Source organism: Orbicella faveolata, unplaced genomic scaffold, assembly GCF_042242905.1.
Source record: "Orbicella faveolata isolate gen_17 unplaced genomic scaffold, um_ofav_v1 contig_3, whole genome shotgun sequence".
NCBI lineage: Eukaryota > Metazoa > Cnidaria > Anthozoa > Scleractinia > Merulinidae > Orbicella > Orbicella faveolata.
In genome coordinates this window covers 1,911,791-1,930,995 of record NW_028301558.1, presented here as the reverse complement: position 1 = coordinate 1,930,995, position 19,205 = coordinate 1,911,791, and the positions used below count along the sequence as shown (strand labels likewise).

At 37.4% G+C, this 19,205-nt stretch overlaps 2 protein-coding genes and 1 pseudogene across 3 annotated transcripts in view; 1 reads left to right on the top strand and 2 right to left on the bottom strand.

The window, feature by feature from the left end:
* Nucleotides 1-11,187, top strand: part of LOC110048725 (exocyst complex component 2-like) — a 78,035-nt gene extending 66,848 nt beyond the window's left edge. The window contains exons 27-29 of one of the 2 annotated variants that reach the window (XM_089298521.1): nt 815-876; nt 8,825-8,884; nt 9,500-11,187. In XM_089298521.1, the coding sequence (XP_089154647.1) occupies nt 815-876; nt 8,825-8,884; nt 9,500-9,584 (207 nt within the window). In that variant the 3' untranslated portion in view covers nt 9,585-11,187. Of the gene's footprint in view, nt 1-814; nt 877-8,335; nt 8,379-8,824; nt 8,885-9,499 lie in introns of those variants that run through there. The other variant, XM_089298522.1, reaches the window with a different exon arrangement.
* On the bottom strand, nt 2,674-3,460 carry LOC149106039 (uncharacterized; annotated as a pseudogene).
* On the bottom strand, nt 11,105-17,674 carry LOC110048724 (mitochondrial genome maintenance protein mgm101 homolog). The gene is made up of 5 exons (XM_020754502.2): nt 17,452-17,674; nt 15,769-15,875; nt 15,545-15,648; nt 13,198-13,401; nt 11,105-11,306 (listed from the first exon to the last, which is right to left on the bottom strand). Exons 1-5 carry the CDS (start codon nt 17,634-17,636, stop codon nt 11,157-11,159), a joined length of 750 nt encoding a protein of 249 aa, XP_020610161.1. The 5' UTR covers nt 17,637-17,674; the 3' UTR covers nt 11,105-11,156.
* Between the last annotated feature and the right edge of the window lie 1,531 nt (nt 17,675-19,205).

The following is a 19,205-nucleotide window of genomic DNA, read 5'->3' as shown; positions in this document are numbered from 1 at the left end:
TCCCTGAAAGTCAAGCCCTGCATCCTTCCCGAATTTAATCTGCAGAAGCCTAGGAAGGTTTTGGGAGACATGGTGAAAATTTAATGTTATCCAAGCACTTTTACTGCAGTAATTGTATGCCTTCTTAATTAGATTATTTTGTAGTAAAAAACAATGCAATATTTGCCAAAATCATTAAAATGAGTAAATGATGGTAGAATGATTTGCTTTGCATGTGGGGTGCTCAAACCTTCATAATAATTTAGTGTTCTAAACGATGATTAGAATGGAATTTTGTTATCCACTTTTTGTTTCCATAATAATGGGATTCTTAACTGAAAAAATGTCAGTAAGTTTTGTTATACCCTAGCCTAACTAACACAAAGATGAGAGTGAAATGGAATTTTCAACCCTTTTCTTAAAATTTTGAATTTGTCTGATTTTTACAGACAGGACTTAGGTGTCTGTAATTTGTCGTTTCACACCATACTTGAAGGGTTGCAATGGACCTTTTTGGCAATGCGGCAGCCATTTTGAATTCTGTTGTTTGAAATAGCTATTATGGGATGCTCAGCGGGCAAATTAGTATGCATTTGTCTCCTAAGCATCCCATAGTAGCTATTTGAAACAGTAGAATTCAAAATGGCCTCCACATTGCCGAAAAGGTCCATACTGCCAAGCTTTAGAATCCCTGAAGCAAATGCAAATTGTTTCAAGTCCCCTTTTCTAGCCTGAGGTTAAAATACTGCTGAAGCCAAGCTGAACTTTGAAAATGTGTAACATTAAGTTCACAGATTATTTTAAAAAACAATAATTTAACTGATTTTTCTTTTAGGCCCACTTGGAGGCACGAGCTATCCAGGAAGCATTAGCAGCATATCTTTCACAGCATGCCAGGTACAGACTTGTTAGCCTGAGACAGTTTTGCTGCCAATGATTTCCCCTCTACCCATCCCTCATTTTCTGAATATGAAAAACCCAACCAGGGCTTCAAATAATTTCCCGGCTGGCACCGGTCACATTGTCCGGCCAAACCTATTTTTGCTCGGACATATCCAATATTTGGCCGGACAAACATCGATTACATCTTAACACTATAAAAGTGACCCCTTCCTCCTTCACATGATGTTTAAATATGAAACAAATAAATTTTCAAATCATTTATTGTACATGAGCATCAATTTCAATGCAGGAAAAATGGAACACATGGTACAGCAAAATTAGTATCACATTTGTGTGAACATTTGCAACGGCTATGACTATTAGGAATCATTTATTAAAAGTTCTTGGTCTGGTAGTTAAGGATTCGCCTTTTTTCCTTCCTTTTCCACAAACGTCAATAATATTGAATCTTTAAATGTTTAAAACTTGAAACTCTAAATTTTTTCCTTAAGAGCGTAAATGACCGGACAAATTATCCAGCCATCTAAGGATTTGAGCGGACAAAACCCATATTTGACCGGACATTGTCCGTTGACCAGCCGTTATTTGAAGCCCCACCAACCCAACTTTAGGTTCATTTCTCTTAGGAATGAAGACCTGTGCTGATATCGTAATTTACTTGATTTTTAGTGCAGAGTGCACTATTGGGATGGTTTGGGGCCTGATGTCTGCTAAAGCAATAAGACAATTAGGTGTATACTTAAATGTTTGTTTAATTAATCAATATCAATTAATTATTCTTGAGGCAAGGAAGTGGTTGGAGTGGGATAGGTGGCTGTGTGCACTAGAGTGATTTCACAAACCCAGATTCTTTTATGCTAATTAGAATCCTTAAATGCCAATGCGCAAGAACAATAGAGCCAGCATGTTCTAAAGTACACCATTCTAATTTTGAGATGGTTTCCTACAAACACAAACAACAATGCTTGCAATGTTTTAATCTCTTTTTATTTTCTCTTCTTATTTGACCCAAATAAATAATTGCTTTAAATCAGTAAGGATGGCTGCCCAGTGTTATTAGCCCATTAAGGTTATTTCGGGCAGCCATGTACTCTTTTTGTTTTAACTTATTTTTAGTTCGTATAGGGTGATCGTCCGGGCGAGGGTAGTTCTGAAAAGAACTGTTGTTGGTGACTGACGTTTCGACAACCTGAGCGGAAGTCATCTTCAGAGTCAAGTGAATAGTGTTTGTCAGTCGATGATGTTATAAGTCTGGTCCGTTGAACATGATTGGTCAGTTTAGCCATGATGGTATTGGCTGAAAGACTTGTGTAAAGTTTGTCATCAGTCATTGGTGGGTTTCAATCCGTCTATTGTTAGTCAAATTGGTCGGTTTTTGGTCCGTGTATTGTTAAGTCGGTCTGTTAGAAGTCCGTTTGTCGGTTACATTTCCGTCATGGATAAGTCGTTTGTAAGGCGCTGGTAGTTGTTGACATCTCTTAAGAGGCATTTGTTCTAGGTTAGTGTACCAGCTTTCCAGAGTCAGTCGTTGAAAATAGTTTGTACTGTAGGTTAAGCACTGAGCAGAGTCCCAGTCAATGTTGTGGTTTGTCAGTTGATGATGTACAGCAAGGTGATTGTTGGCATCACCATTTCTCGTGGCTCGTTTGTGTTCAGTCAGTCTTGTGTTAAGGTTTCTGCCAGTCTCACAAATGTAGGAAGCCTGGCAGTCGGAGCATTTGATCTTGTAAACTGCTCCCAGTCTGTTGTTAGGCTCATCCCTGTCTTTCATGTTGGTCAGTAAGTGTCGTAACATAGTTTTAGGTTTGTGGGCTACACAAATGTTGTACATGTAGGGCTGTAGGATCTGTGAGATGGTCTCAGAAGTGCCCTTAATGTAAGGGATAGTCACTGTAGTAACAGGTGTTGGGTTCCTGTTCGTAGCATCAGCTTCAGTAGGTCGGTAAATGTTTCGTCTAATAGTCAGCGTTGTAGTTGTTCTTGTGAAAAACACGTTCAAGGTATCTGTTTTCGTCACGTAAGCTGTCTGGTGTCATAAACTAGTTGTGCTCATCTCGTCAGTCTTTATAGTCGTGGCTTTATGTGAAGTAGGGTTGTAGGATGATTCGTCAAGTAATCTGTCGGTATGCGTCGGTTTTCTGTACACTGTCATTCACAGTTTGTTGTTGTCGCTGCTTACCAGTCTAGAAAAGGAAGTTTTCCATTTTCTTCGATCTCTTTAGTAAACTGGATGTCAGCGTTCTGTTCATTTAGGTGGTCGTGAAAATCATCAATATCGTCTTTGTGAACGGCAGTAAAGGTGTCGTCAATGCAGCATAACCAAAGCGGTATTGTTTGTCGGCAGGTTGTAAGGGCGCATTCCTCCATGTGTTGCATCACAATTTCTGCGACAACAACAGAAACAGGCGACCCCATGGCTGTTCCATGCAACTGTTTGTAGTGTTTACCGTTGTACTGAAAGTAAGTCGATGTAAGGCAAAGGTTCAGTAAGTCCATGATGTCTTCTGTCGGTAACGGTAGTTTAACAGTAGATTGTTGTATAGCAGTCTCGGTACACTGTATTGCCAATTGAAGTGGAACACTGATGAACGGTGATTTCACATCAAAAGACACAAGTTTGTAGTCATCAGGTATCTGTACTGTCTTAATAGCGTCAATAAAGTTCTCTGTAGATTGTAGTTTGTGTCTTGATTTGTCAGTAAGGCGTTGCAGTATGGTCGTCAAGTACTTAGACAGTTGATATGTAGGGGACCCACAGAATGACACTATAGGTGGGTATACCAAGGTTTGTGCAGAAACCCACCAATGACTGATGACAAACTTAACACGAGTCTTTCAGCCAATACCATCATGACTACACTGACCAATCACGTTCAACAGACAAGACTTCTAACATCATCGACTGACAAACACTATTCACTTGACTCCAAAGATGACTTCCGCTCAGGTTGTCGCAACTTCAGTCACCAGCAACAGTTTCAGAACTACCCTCACCCGGATGATCACACTATACAAACTACTGATACTCCTGGGTTCAAACCATTTACTATGTAACTTATTAATTTTTTGCTCATTTAATATCTAGCTGAGTACAAACTGAATAAAGTTGTAGTTGTTATCAAACAGAAACGTTGTTGATCACATTATAATCTAGGTCTTGCTTCAAATTTGAACTATTTAGAAAGCTTAGCTATGTTGCACCGAGCAAAACAGGCTCAAACAGGAACTATATTTTAGTGGTCAAAATGCGTTAAATGAACCTGAAACACTTCAATTAAATAGCTGAGAACTGCCCAACAAGAACAAATATGGAGCAAAAACATGGCTGTTTTCTTCCTTATTTCATGGCCTTGTCTCACTTTGGTGAGCAAGTCGTTCACATTGTTCATTGTGTCTATGGCTTTCTGACACATTTTTTGATGGGCAAGTTGTGCTTCTTTTGCGTGATCAATCTTTTGCTTCTCCTCGTGCCTACCATTCTCTTCTTCTGAACTATCCAACGAAAAAGCGACCAATTCATTGTCAAGTTTTCTTTTAACAGCTTCCGCTTTTCGTTGACTTGGAGTGACGAGTCATTAGCGTGGAATACTTTGTTTGCCTAGCTGTCAAGGCAGGCATTTCGTCTTTAAGGCTAGCCTTGGATCTTTTACCCTCTCTTTCCAGTTTAACATGTGGAGAGCCTCACATTACCCAACGCCACCAGAAAATAACCTTAATCAACGAAGTTCTACTTATGATTCTTTGGTTATGGAAATATCCCCATGTGGACACACTCTCTCTTTGGTTTGACATTGATCCGTCATCTGTTGTCCGCATATTCTACAAAGTTCTTTCAGAACTTTGGCACTACTTTCAAAATCAAATAAGTTGGCCCTATCTCCATGAATGGAGAAATGTTATGGGAAATTGGGAAGAATTTTCTAATGTAGTGGGTGCAGTAGACACCACACCACATGAGAACTATCGACCTCTAACCGAACCACTGTGGCCGTTCTATAGTGGCTATCAGCATTGAAGATTCTGAATTGGATAATCACTTGGAAAAAGAGATTTTGCTAATCTTGTAAAGGATGCCAAGTCAGTTGCAGCCTGCCAATTTTGAGTTGGACGAAATGACGTCATAAACATGGCCTGGCTACCAAGCCAGTTTTAAAATGGCAGCCTCCACATTTGCTTCTTTCGAGACGAATTTCTTCAAGATAGGGGGCACTTCAGAGGCTGAAACTTCTGTGAGTGGAAAAGCTGAATGTTTACTTGCCATAGGTGAAGACAAAAAGAGTAAGTTCTTTGAAATGACCTTCTCCTTTAAAGTGCCATAAAAATGGGAAGATATTCAGATGTAGAACCACTGCTAATATCAAGGAAGTTTGCAAAATTTCCAGCGTTGTGGAAAGCCATAGACCAAAACTACAAAAACGTAGCTGTGAAAGAAAATGCTTGGTGTGAGGAAGTGGAAGCTGTCAATCGGTACAACGATTTCTTCAACAACATCGGGCCCACAAGAGAAAGGAGATGGTCAAACCTTCCAGGTGTCATCCGGAAGTATTTTTAAAAGGACTTGTGGTCATTTTCACGCATTTCTTTCACCAGAGTATGCTATTCACCCACTAGAAAGCGATTTTGAAAGACCTCTCGTACCCAATATCTCTTGAGGTATTTTCATCTTCTCTTTCACCTTTGTCATAGGTGAAAGAGAAGGAAACGCTTCTCTACAGCTGCCGCCAATACTTTGAATAAGCTCCCGCAATCTCCCACCAAATTGATATCCACAGACACCTTGATGTACATTCAACGCACATAAAAATGTATGCGTTGTATTTCATTTTTCCACCACAGTGGAAATTAGCAGCGTACGCTTTACAAACGTAAATTCACGCGACAGTGGAAATCCAACTTCAAACTGAGACTCTTCAAAACAGTCTAGAAGATACGGCGAAACTTAATAGGCTTTTGTTCATTATGCTAGCATTTTTTCAAGCATTTTAGTGAGGCAAAAGCATTAAGCATTATTCAAGCATTTTAGTGGCATTTTCTCAGAAAATTGACATTTTTTCCACAGAAAATAGAAATAAAAATTATTTTTATGAGAAAATGAAGACTTATCCTCTTCACTTATGTATCACTGGAAGGAGACAAAGGATTAACAGAAGAACAGATCATTTAGAGAATTATCTTTTGGCGTATTAAAACTATTATGTAGTCGTTGTTGTTAACTTGTTATACTAAGTGTACGTTTTTGTTAAGCACTCTGAACAATTAATTGTGTTGAAATGTTAAAATTATTAAAAATTAAAAAAACCCTATGTATGAGCATTAACCGAGCATTTTAGCATTTTTGGGGGGAAAACCGAGCATTGAAGGGGAAAAGATAGAGCATTAAGGTAGAGCATTTCAGTGGGAAAGTAAAAGCATAATGTACAAAAGCTAAAACATACTGAAACAGTTCTCAACAAATGCGCACACGTTCTATTTATGTACTGAACTGTCTATAGACGCACAGTAATTGTGAATGCTGAAATGAAATTGGTTCTTGTTTGGGCATGTTTTGGCGTGTGTAAGTAGGCTTCATTTATTTGTTCTTGTCATCGAATAACAGACATAATGCATTGTTGTAGCTAAGCTTTATGAACGTTTCCAAGCGGCATCTGGAATGTCAACACAGATTGCCTCTAGATCTGTTCAGTGAAAAAGAGTTTAAAAACACTGTGTTGATTTGTCAGTTGTAGGCGCACATGCGGGAGTTCTATCTTTTTGCACACCCTCGTTAACATTTAAGGATTCTAATAATATTAGCATATAAGAATCAGGGTTTGTGAAATCACTCTACTTGGTAAAAACGTGTCGTACCTACCTTACCTTAAGGATATCATCACAAAGCTATATATTTGTTTTAGAAAAACCCTTGCTTTCCTTGCGGTAGTATTCTAAAAGACCAATTTGCTCTAAGCACGTGCGCAGATATTTAGTGTTCATGTCGACTATATATTAGGTGAAAGATACGTTTGTTGTGTCCCCAATTAGTTGTGAAAACTAAATACATTGACACAGATTTTATATTTATATTTTTTATATTAAATCACACACAAATGCCGAGTTCTTTTCCTTGTGGTAGAACCCAACATGCAAAATGCATGCATTCTAGCATCATTAGCATGATACACTCTGTCTTCATCCCCCGAGCCACATGGTTATCTATTTGTCGTGTCATAGCCAAACAAATGTTGTCAACCTAGTGCGTACAGTACTTTACCCTAGCTCGGTTCAACAAATATCATCTGCTGTTATCAAACTACCCTAGTGTGTTTGCCAGGGTTCAAATTAAGAATGGAAACATTTTGCCTCTCCTTATCGGCTTGCTTATTTCTTCTTTAAATTGTCCAATGAAAGAGACCAAAAAGTTCATATTCAGCAGAAACTTTCCCAATTTAGTGGCATGAAAACTTGTCAAATTGTAAATCTGTGACAAAAGAAACCAGGAAAGTGCTCTAATAATGCTGCAGACTCCGTGGCACCTATTGAAAGTGCAAATTAGTTTAATCAGTCTTAGAGGGGACTTGCTCACCGATGTAGGATATAATTTCGGTGAACTGAACACTGCTGACCTTCAATACTTCTTGTTGAAATGCTGGGGCTTCTCAGTTGTATTAATAGATATTTTAAGTGGTTTTGTTTTCACAAAGGTGGCAACTGAATAAGAACGTGGTATTCTGTGACTATTTGATAATTAAATTAGTTCTTGTTTATTAGTGAAAAGACAATTTGCATTTTGAATAAAACAATTTCCTCATCAGATATTTAACTTTCTTCTAATCATCTCCAGCACTGAGAAAAAAAGTACGTCCGTTTGTTGTTGAGAAAAGAAGGGTTCCATGTTACATACCTTTGCGAGGAAAACAAAAATATCAAGTTACAAACGTTGGCATGAAAAGTAAAATTGTCACGTTTGCTACTTCAACGTATTATTAAATTTGAAATGAACGAAAATCGACGTAAAATACCGGAGTAAAATTTGAAAGCTGTCTTGACAAACAGTAACTGAAAGTTATTTTTGGACAAAAAATGAAAATACACTTGAAACATACACACCACTAAGGTTACGTCTTATCAAGGTTTCTGGCCATTCATATCTTGCACTGGGAAAAGCCCAAGGTACCAAGGTAAATACTAACTGGAAGTGAACCAGGCAGGGGTGAGGACCTACCATGTCAGACTATCTGAGATTGTCTTACTAGTTATTTTACACTGCATATGTTATGTTACTGAAAATTTACATTCAATTACAGTACATTCAATACTTACAACAGAATGCTTGTTACCAACAATGTATGTAAATCTATTTGCAATATGCTACAATACCAGTTTATGTTAGTTTTAGTGCCAAAATGACATGGTGGTAAAATTCCAATATATCAAGGGGCTTTTGCAAGTTTATTTTTTATGTGGTCTATTTCAGCTTTTGTCACTTTGTTAAAATTTGAACAGATTTGCTCTTGCAGGTGATTGACTTTTTCTAACAACTTTTTCCCTACATCACATTTTTTGCTTAGCTTTTCTTTTCGAGAAAAGGATGGTGGTGGCTCTTATCTCCATTTTATCACTGAACAAAATATGTGTAAAAATATTTTTAAAGAGCTTCTTTTGTGAAATCATCTGCAACTCTGTATTTGGCACCTTTTGGTAGGTTTTTGAAGTGGGATTTCATAAATTCTTTATCCTGAAAGGTACCTTTGCAATAATTAGCCTTGGTTGCACTTTCTTTTTGATTCCTTGCAGTATTAGGGCGTGTAGGTATCCTGTAACTCTCTCTTAAGTTCATCCTTGATTCAAATGATACATTATGGACTGTGCAACAGACCAAACAACTGACCGACCAACTGAAGGGTGCAGTTTTATGGAAAACTGTTGTAAGGCTATGTGATTGACAGATGATATCTTATTTCAGAGATGTATTTCAAGCAGCACTCAGGAAGGTGCCAGGCATAACTAAAGAATCAGACAAAAGGTGGTGCCTTGGTCTCTTGTCAGTTACTACTCCCCACTTATCCATTTTCTTATTTTATTGAGTAAATTTTTTTTGCTGAAGTTCCCAGTTACACTGTAGCCTTTTTTCAATAATGTATCAGTCAATAGTTTTTTAAATGAGCTTTCCCTTAAATGATGCATTGTCATAGAAACCCTTTGTAACACAATACCACTCATATGCAAGAGATGTTTGCATTCTCTTGCGATCTTTGTGAGCTTGTGCTGCCTGTTATTTAACATACCGGCAAATATAATTTGCATTTTGACCATTTCAACACGTGTTTGGAACACCCCAGAACATCAAAAAATTATAATTATGAGAAAACATGTTCCAGCTTATATCGACAGCAGTTGTGCCTTTCCTTAATAACATTTAATTTACTGACTGATCAAGCTTTCAGCTTAGTTCTAAGCTGTTGGGCTTCTTGTTTCCAAGATGTGATTGAAACTCTGATTTGTGTTTGTTGTTTGAAAATGTTGAAAAATGTCCTTGACATGAAAACAAAGCAATCATGTAATATGCAACTATCTATCAAATGAGAATGTAGCAAATATAGAACTGCATGTCAAACAAAGCTGTTGTTTTTCATTGCAGATTAATAGAAGCTTTGATGGCTACCTTCAAAAGGCGCATGCACTTCCAGTTGCTGTGTTTTCAAGTGGATATGGAGGAACTTTAACCCTGACAGTTAAACTGAAGTATCACAGTAAAAATGAAGTATTGAAAGTAACTCTCTTGTCATGAAAAAAATATTATTTTAAATAGTTTAAAAAACATAATTAATATGTAGCTTATTGAAAGCTAAAGTCTTGGTAAATGCATGGATGTTATGTCATTGTTGACCTCACAAAGAATTAATTACGACAAGTTTTATGAAAAGACAAAAGCAGGGGGTTTTTTGTCAAGCAAGGTTGTTTTATTTTGAATGCAATTTGTGTGAGAGGTTCACTGACTCAATAAGAATTGCAGTATTACACTCATCTCCTCAGTTCTTATTATCTTATTGCTACTTATTTTCATGGGAACTTAATTTTGCAAAAAATAAAACGGGCATATTGCTACATTCATATAGGTGAAAAGGAACAAAATGTCACAAAAATTGTCGAAATAGTGATCTTTATTATGAAATAGTTAGTCTCATACACTGTAATTGGCTCAATTGATTTCCCATAACAATAGTTTCCAGTGACATTGAACAAAACCATATAACAACATAAAACTGAAAACATTTAGACATGCTCCTTTGTAACAAAGCAGGGCTTTACAGATTACATGACACTGTCTATTTACACTTACAACAGAGCTAAGGACATTGTTAACTTGTCAACTTCTTCAAATAGATCCTGGGAGGAATAGCTGACTCATCCTTTACAATCCCAACATTTACTGCTTTATCCTTAGGCAGCATAGTGCTTTTCCTCATTGCTAGTCAAGGGGTTGTAAAGGCTTGATTCCAATGTTGATTGTGGAATTATATAGCAGCTAGGGCATTAAATTTCATGTGGTTAATCTTTGCAAAATTATTTTTCGCGGGTCTGTAATTTTGCAATTGTTTGAAAATCACAAAAGTTAAGTCTCGTGAAAATAAGTAGCAATAAGGTTAGACATGATCAGTAATAAAGTACATTTTTTACTGTTTAATATGTGGGTGCTTGTTTGCTTCTTGTCCTCCTGTTCCTTGTATTTTCATGAGAAGGTAGGAATTTAGAATGAGAATGTGAACTGTGCAATGAAGATGTGATCATCACATTTGTAATCCTAATTTAAGCAAATTGCAGGTTAAGCATCAAAAAAGACTTTTTCCAGATCATATTTTGTGCTTGATTTGAAATGGCTAACATTGCAATAACAACTGCGATGGTTGCATCTTCATTTCATTTGTATTTCTGCATTTCACATCATTCTCACTCTCGTGTTTTGTTCCTTTCCTTTTCTCAATAAATAAGCCAGCTCCCAAATTACTATCTAAGGATCTTCATCAGTCAGTAGAACACTAAAGTATAAGCCACAGGTTAAAATCCTTTTGAGGACCAGAGAATGATTTTAACAGGGCTTCATTTGCAGTAATTGCTTAATTTGAAAACAAATTATGGTTATCACATCTTCATTTCGAGATAGTGATTGTTGCCAAAGCCTGAGGTATTAAAAATGCATAGGGCTGAAGTTAGACAACAAGTCCTCTAAATAATGACACAACACTAAATGGAGTGACCTTTTATTAATTTAAACACTACTTGTTTCTAATAATAAATCACTTTTCCTGAGTGATCTCCTTCCATGGATATTGAAATGCATCTGTTGATTTTCTGTCCTTTCGTCTCCATAACTTCTTTTTTTCCCTGGTTCGTACATTTTCACACCATGCACTCACAGCATACTTTTCTTTCCATTCGATGATGAACTGACAACCATAAAACAATAAGTAGTCTTAAAGGTGTTGTTATTCCACTTTGTGAGACCAGGTGGAAAAATAGCAAAGGCGTGTAACAATTACATGACTAGCTCAACTGGGTGGGTGTGGCCAACACAGGGCAAATCATGTTCTTTCCTAACATTTTAGTAAGGAATGGAAACGATATGTTAAAAATTCGAAAACTGATTTCCAATTTCCAATGTTAAGATATCCAAAACTTCACGTTTAAGCAAAATGGTGTACAGACTTAATTGCCATTCAGATACAACTTGCAGATATGTATACATGTGTGCTCATCAGTTCATTCAACAATTTTGGGGTTTTAGAGTACTTTTGATCGTTCTTTTGCAGTCCTCTTGGGAATTGAATTATCGAGTAATATTTCTAACTCTCTGTTTGAAATTTTGGAGGGAACATTGTCAACTTGCAGACAACCTCTGGCCACTGCACACTAATGGCTGATAGTGTGCAATAGCTCACCCAACCAGATTGCATTTATTTAGTATTCTAGACTTCTACTAGACTGGTAATAAAAAAATTAAGTAATTATCCTTAGTATAACATGGTTATGTATTCATTTATTATTACAAGTGTATTATTTACATTTAAGTTCATACTAAATTTGTTTCACAACAATACATCGAATGTGAGATGGTTGATAGTAAATGAGGCATGATACACCAAGTTGGCTCTAGTCATCATCCAACAAGCACAAAATATCACAGTCTCTCCTATATTATTTTAGTTTTATTTTGCTGGCAATCTTTGTCAGGCATGGTTTAATTTACAATTATTCTGGAAGCACAAGTTGGATATAAAATGATAGATAGCACATTGCCAGAAGAGGCATGTAGTACCAAGTTGGCTATAATCATCTCATATCCAACAAGCACAAGTGGGATAATTGTTTTATTAAAATGGAAATATAGTAGCATAAAAATAAAACTCGCCCCAAAAAAATGCCAAGTTCAAATAAACCCTGGGTTTACAAGAAGATTTCCAGCATTTAATTAATCAAGAAATCCCGGTATATGTTAACACTTTTACATGTATCAATGGATAACAGATTCAAATGATTTGAATGCCTATTATTAACTTTTGTTTCATAATGTCTTAGAGAATAATGCACATGTCAAATTGTTTTAAGGACTTGGAATTTTTCTGGAAAATGTGAGTGGTATTTAGAATCTTATGGAATTTGTGAGCCAGGAAAAAGAATCCAGTGCCAAACCTTTGTGAGTAAACATTTCTCTGTTACAGTTTTGACTGAGAATCAGGGAGCTGTAATATTGTTGACAGGCTCAGTTCAAGAAAAAGAGATGATAGCAATAGTAGCAGACAAATTATTAGTAGCTGTGTTCTGCATGCACTAGCAAGATATTTACACACTCTCTGTCTCTCTAGAATTTCTCCTAATCCTTCAGCAAAACAGAAATGAAACTTCTTGTCACTTCAGTCTTTTGTCATGCTGTGAAACCAGCAGATACCCACAGCATCCTCACTTGTGTACAAAGAAGTCCAATTTTCCGGTTTGCCCTTCGATTAAGGTAAAGGGTAAAGTCTGCATATGAGCCAAGTGGCCCATCAAGACCATCAGATGCCATTAATGAAGCATCAACTAAAAATGACAGGTTGCATAAGTCTATTAAAGAAGAAGTGCTGAAAAATACTGGAAACCATTAATAGCCACCTTAATGTGGGAGAAAAATAGTAAAAATAGTATAACATGGGGGCAGAATACAGCCACTTGAAAATACTACTATCATTACCTTAACATGTTTAGGACATTCAAAGCAATCATACCAGCTAACACTTTGCTAGTGGACTGAAAGTTCATGTTTAAGCCCTAATATTTTACTGGTCAATAATAATTATTTACCTGTGGGTCCCAGAGCTCACTGGCCACTCCAAGGTCTTTACAACACCTCATTAAAGCATTAGACTTAGCAGATTCCATAGCTCTTCCATACACCATATTATTGGTTGAATAAAATGTGTGTTCACCAACTGTCTGCGCCACAAATCTTCCTAAACAAAATAGTGCATACTCCCGCACAATCAGCTGGCTGTTATCTCTGTCATTCTGTAATTCACAAACATTCATTAGTAAACACGTATACAAATTACACTAGTAGTGGGCTTCAAAAGTTTCATTTAGGCTGAGAAACTTTTACTAAACGCCCTTGCGAAGTTAAGACATTACGCTGACATTTTAGTTCTACTTGGTTTTTAAAAACACCCTACAGGTACAAAAGTTAGTAACCAATAAGAGAATGGTATTCATGATAAATTGCTCATAGTTTTTATATTCTTATGATAATTAACAATCAGATTATGAGCTTTAGATTTCTATGTGTTGATAGTTCATGTTGATGTGGCTGAAGGATGAATCAACTATCACCTCATAGAAATTGAGTTCTTTGTTTCTCTACATATTAAGCTTCACACCTTTGAAAAATCACTTGGACTGAATTTTCATTTGAAATGCATGACTATCAGTTTTTTTTTTTTTTCAATAATGCAGGGTTGTAAGTAAGTGCCTGCCACTGGCTAAAAAGATGGCTACCGGTACTTCCATTTCTGAGCCGCCAACTTCTTATAAAAAAAATATAGTTAAAATTACAGTATTTAGAGAGGAAGCCACATCAGTCTTAGTTTCATACAGGTCCTCTATCCTGGTCGAATTTGGAGAAGTTGGGTTTTGTGGAGGGAGGAAAACGGAAGAACCCAGAGCAAAACCCTCGTAGCAAGGCAAGAACCAACAAACTCAACCCACATATGGCACCGGGCTGAAATCAAACCTGGACCACATTGGTGGGGGATGAGCGCTCTCACTGTCGTGTCATCCCTGCTCCTCGATATAATACATGTGTAAGTTGTAAAGAGTAATTTAGGGAAAACACAGGTTTTTTGACGTGACTGAACCTTGACTGTCCTTGTCTCAGGGCAGTCAGGGCTGTTGCTAGAGAGAGCGCATGGGATCAGGATATGGTGTAGAATTCAACTAAAACTCAATAGAAACACAAAGTTAGCAAAAGCTGTTGACAAAATGATGGAATGAGCGAAGAGAATTTACAGTTCGAAAACCAAAATCATTCCCAGCATTTTTCTAAGAGAAATAGAAAACTGGTCAGTGTAAAACGCAGACTGCAGACTACGTACTGCAGACTGGGGGTAAAATGCAGACTGCAGACTGCAGACCAGGGGTAGAATGCAGACTACAGACTGATGACCTTTTAACTGAATTGTATTACCATTTCCATCAATAAGAGCAAACCGTAACAGGCTGAAGCATTATTTAGGCTAACCTGAGTGGTATTCAGTCTAACTGGAGTGCAGTCTTTCATTATGATTAGCCTGAATAACGCTGTCTATGGTTAGCACTTGATTTTGGAAGTAAGTCCGCAGTCTGCATTATACACTGACCGAATAGAAAACATTTTCTCCGTTTCTATTGAGTTTTAGAAACACCCTTCTCATACTCATTTATAATTCACTGAGTTTAAACAAAGGAAATCAAGACCATAACAGTCTCTTGATATCTGATCTTAATAAGCATAGATTTTCTCCTTAGTTTTAGATTTGATTGAGAAGGTATATCAAACACTCAAGACTCACAGTGTTTGACCACATTTACAAACACCTCAAAGTTTGTCACAAATACTCTGCTACACATCATATTTTCAACTCTCTTCTTGCTGTTTGGAATTGTGGTCAAACATGGTCTTTCTTGTTTGATATATTGTGTGAAAGTTTGGGAGAACTCCAAAAAGCTGTGGAAACACTCACCTGAAACTCATATTACCACATCATTTCTCACTCTCCCAAACTTCTACTTGTGTTTCTGTAACTCAAGACAAATGCAACGAGGAAAATGTTTTCTTGATAAAGAATTGTCCACCTCTAGAATTCCAATTCCCATTAACCTTTCATTACTGCTTGCTTGCAGAAGAAATTCAAACACAATTGTACTCTGATGGTACTTCTCAGGGCATACAGTAACTCTCTTGGACAACCATATTCCAAGACTGGTCAACCAAACACCAGATAAAATCACTTCAGAATTATATGCAGATGCCCCAACACTTTGGCTGTATCACATATGTGTTTAGATTTATAAAAATCAGGGGGGAAATGCTTAAGGTAATCGTGGCTTTAACAAGGGTAAATATAAATCTGCTCAGGGTCACTCATAGTTGATTAAGATATCAGTAATTTCATTTTACCTGAAATTGAAGAGATTCTCCCCTGGGCACTAATGCCCAACCTCCCGGTCCAAATGCTTTATTAAGTATTCTTCTGTATTTTATTTCAGGAATATAAATCAACCCTGTGCAGAAATATCATATCATTAACCTGAGCTCCACATGTATAAATTAAATAAGTATAAAATTAATACTAACTAACTGTAACAAACTTTAACTCAAAATGGTCAAGTATACTAATTTACCATCTGGTTTGATCTCAACATCTGTCTCATTGATTGGTGACATCAGAACTTGGGTAATTTCACGGCTAAATGGTGTGGTTGCAGCTCCTGAGAAAGCATCTGGCAACCTTAAAGAAATATGAAAACAAAATATACTCTATTCTGAGAGCCAAGAACCTTTTCGTCACATTTCCTGGAACCATAACCTTGTTGTCAAAAGCACTAAAATTTATTGGTTTGGTGTGTTTTGTCTTTGATAAATTCCAAAAAACTAGCTCAGTGTGACTTTGTTATATTTAAATATTTTACTATGTTAAGTTTCAGGAATGTGCAAATCAGAACTAGCAAACTTCTTAGTTTGATGTTACAGATTACCAGAGCAGCCACCCCCCTACACAGACACATTTCGTTTAAAGAACATAGTTTGACCAATTTTGGAGAGAAATTGGTGTGCTTTTTTGTAAATTTTGTGGTGAAATTGGAAGAGCTCTTATAGTGGGATCAAATTTAACTTGTTGATGTATCCTGGGGAGGTGGGAGTTCGACTTTCATGATTATTATTGGGGTGACAAATTTGACACTATATGGAAAGAGGGGACAAATTTCAACAAGTTGCCTTGAAATAACAGTGAAGCTCTAGAAGACATCCAGAGACAACACCATCGTTTGTAACGTGGCGAAAGGAGATCAAGAACTTCAAAGCTTTGTGCTCTTTGAACCTCAATAAAAAGTTAACCTTGTGAAAATTTCATCACTTTTAAAAATAAGCCTATGTAAAATCAATTCATAGGCAGTACATTTACCTTAAGCTCATTCCTGAAGGGGGCATTACCCCCAGAAAAATTGGGTTGGGGGTGTGCGGCATGCTTTGCAAAACCCTTACCCTATTTTAGACCAAAATCTGTGATTTTCCCTTCCCTCTTTATGAGCTGACCAAAAATCTGATACCATACTTAAGACCTGACCCTTAAATCAATGCCCTGTTTTAGACCTGCCTAAAAATTAGTTCCCTAGTTTAGACTTATGTTAAAGGCACTGTTTATTTATTTATAACAACTTAATTTGCGTCAAGATATACACGCAAATAGAGTGCCAGCAGGGAAGAACTTGATACTCATATAACCATGCTTTTATTATACAGTAAAATCCTACGTTAAAGCCCCCCGATTATAATACCCCCAGATATAGGCCCTACTATTTGTTAACAAAGATGTTTCTCCGTCTATAAGCCCCCTGGTTATTTTATTCCACTTATATGCCCCCCAGATATACCCCCCCCCCCCCCCCCCCCCGTTTATAAGTCCACTCAAAACTCCTTATGAAGTTATATAAGCCCAGGGCTTTAACGTGGGATTTTACGGTATGCTTTTATCGAGTAGGATAGCTTTTTCTAAAAAAATACCAAATTCAAGGCTAGAGTGCAAAAACCACACCTTAATGTGAGACCAAGATGGCCAAAATCGATACGCTATTTCTGACCAAAACAGCTAAAAACCATACCCTTTGGGGCCGCCCATACCTATATAGCCCATATAAGGGAGTGCCCCCGGAAAAATTATCGCTATCTGTCAGTGTAACTTTAAGCTAAACGGATATTTTAAAAACACTTAATAATAAATATAGGCTTAAGACACGTAAGTTAAGCTTATATGCTACAAAGTACTATGCCCAGGGTAAGAAGCATGGTTTCAGTGGAGTCTTCACCTATCGACAGAGTTACTTGCTGGTGGAAATCCTGTGGAGGACGTTTCTTCCTCTTCGGTGGGGCTCCTTGTTCCATTCTCGCCATGCTGTTCAGTTGACGAAAATCTCGTAGAAACTCTCGCGACCCGAGCATGAACATGAGTTAACATCGAAAGCCTTCGAACACCTCTCACTAGTCCCGCCATTTTGACTCTTGATTCTCAGTATAGGGACTGGGTACAACTTGGTGTTCTCGTCCCAGTGCTCTCCAGGCTAAGAGCGTCTGCGTGGAGAGACTAGGTACCACACCCTTAACCCCGAGGAAGAAAATCAACCTAAATTAAATTTTCCTAATCCCGGATTGGCAACAGTCGTTTTAAAAGGGAACCAAGAAACTGCGCAGGTAATTTCACACGCCACGTCATATCTAAGAGCGCATTCTTCAGCAGGTGGCAGGTTTAATCAGCCGGTGTCAGGTCACAATACAGTTCTAGGGTACAAAATATATTTAGTAAATAAACCCCTTCTGGCGCCTGGTATGTCGGCTGATAATGTCCGCGGCTGAGATATTGTCCAAAAAATGAATATTTGGCTGAGGAGCGAAGCTTCGAGGGCAAATGCGAAATTTTGAGGACAGTCTCTCAGCCAAGGACATTATCAGCCAACATACCAGCGAGCCAGAAAGGGGTTTATTTATTTTATAACCCTCCCATTAATTTTCTGCATATTTTGTCGACTTTTTTGTACTTATCGGAACAGCTTGGCGACCAGTGTTTCTTTTTAATGTCATTATCAGCGGATTCCACGAAAAGAGTTTGTTTTTCTTCCATGAAAAATAATAAAGATGAAAAGGTGAAATTCTAGAACTGGATTTATTCTTTTTAGCTTTGTTTCTTTTCAACAGAAACAGTCGCAGGACAATTATCGACGCAGGCGGAGGTTATTGCGTGATAACTGCCCAGTAATTTTGCACCACGTGACACAAAGTAGCCAATAGAATTGCGCGAAATTTAAGCGTGGGTTATAATTTATAATAATCTTTTAGTCTTTAACCTTTTTAGAGTGTATACCTTGCCATGGTTTGGAGTCAAGTCTTAGCCATGAAAAAAGTTTGAAAAAATGGTGTATTTCCAGGTGTACCCCCGCCTTAAACGTTCGGTGACCCCTACTTTTCTTTCCAGAAACATTGTCCAAAAATGAACAAAAAATCAACGTGGGAAGTAAAAAAAAATTCTAAGATTTCTGTCCACAGGACATCGAATCCTGCCATCTTGCGGCTGCAAGGTGGGTAAAACTATGGTCGCTAAATGCGAGCTTGGTCTTTAAAAGGAACATCACCAGTTGACCAAATTCACTTAATAGGCCCTTTGCACGATCCGGTAACAAGGTACGAAATTAACTATGCTGGGACGTAAGTTACACAGTGGGACTTCCAAACCAAAGGAAAGCCGGGCTGGACTGGTACGAGTTCCTTTGTTTTGGAAGTCCTATTTACCAGATTAACATTTATTCTGTTACAGACGTTTGCACGAACTAAACTTAAAAACGATGCCTTGACTACGAATCTGCGACAGTCCAAATGTCCATATGCCTTGACTACGAATCTATACTATTGTCCAAGTGTCCAACGATATTCGAAAGTGTCCAAAAGATACGGTCTCTACCTCCAAGCTGAGGATTAGAATTAATCTTATTTTTTTGAACGAAAACTAATATATAAACTAATATATGCGAAAAATGCACTATTGCAAGTCTAATACAAAAGGATTACGTAA

Bases quoted from the DNA above. Each gene is read 5' to 3' on its own strand.
- LOC110048724 (XM_020754502.2), bottom strand. From the start codon at position 17,636: ATGGCGGGACTAGTGAGAGGTGTTCGAAGGCTTTCGATGTTAACTCAT. The intron at 13,402-15,544 runs GTAAAATGAAAT...TGTGAATTACAG, and splicing joins GAGAATCTCTTCAATTTCAG to AATGACAGAGATAACAGCCA. The intron at 11,307-13,197 runs GTAAATAATTAT...TATGGTTGTCAG, and splicing joins GTGAGCTCTGGGACCCACAG to TTCATCATCGAATGGAAAGA.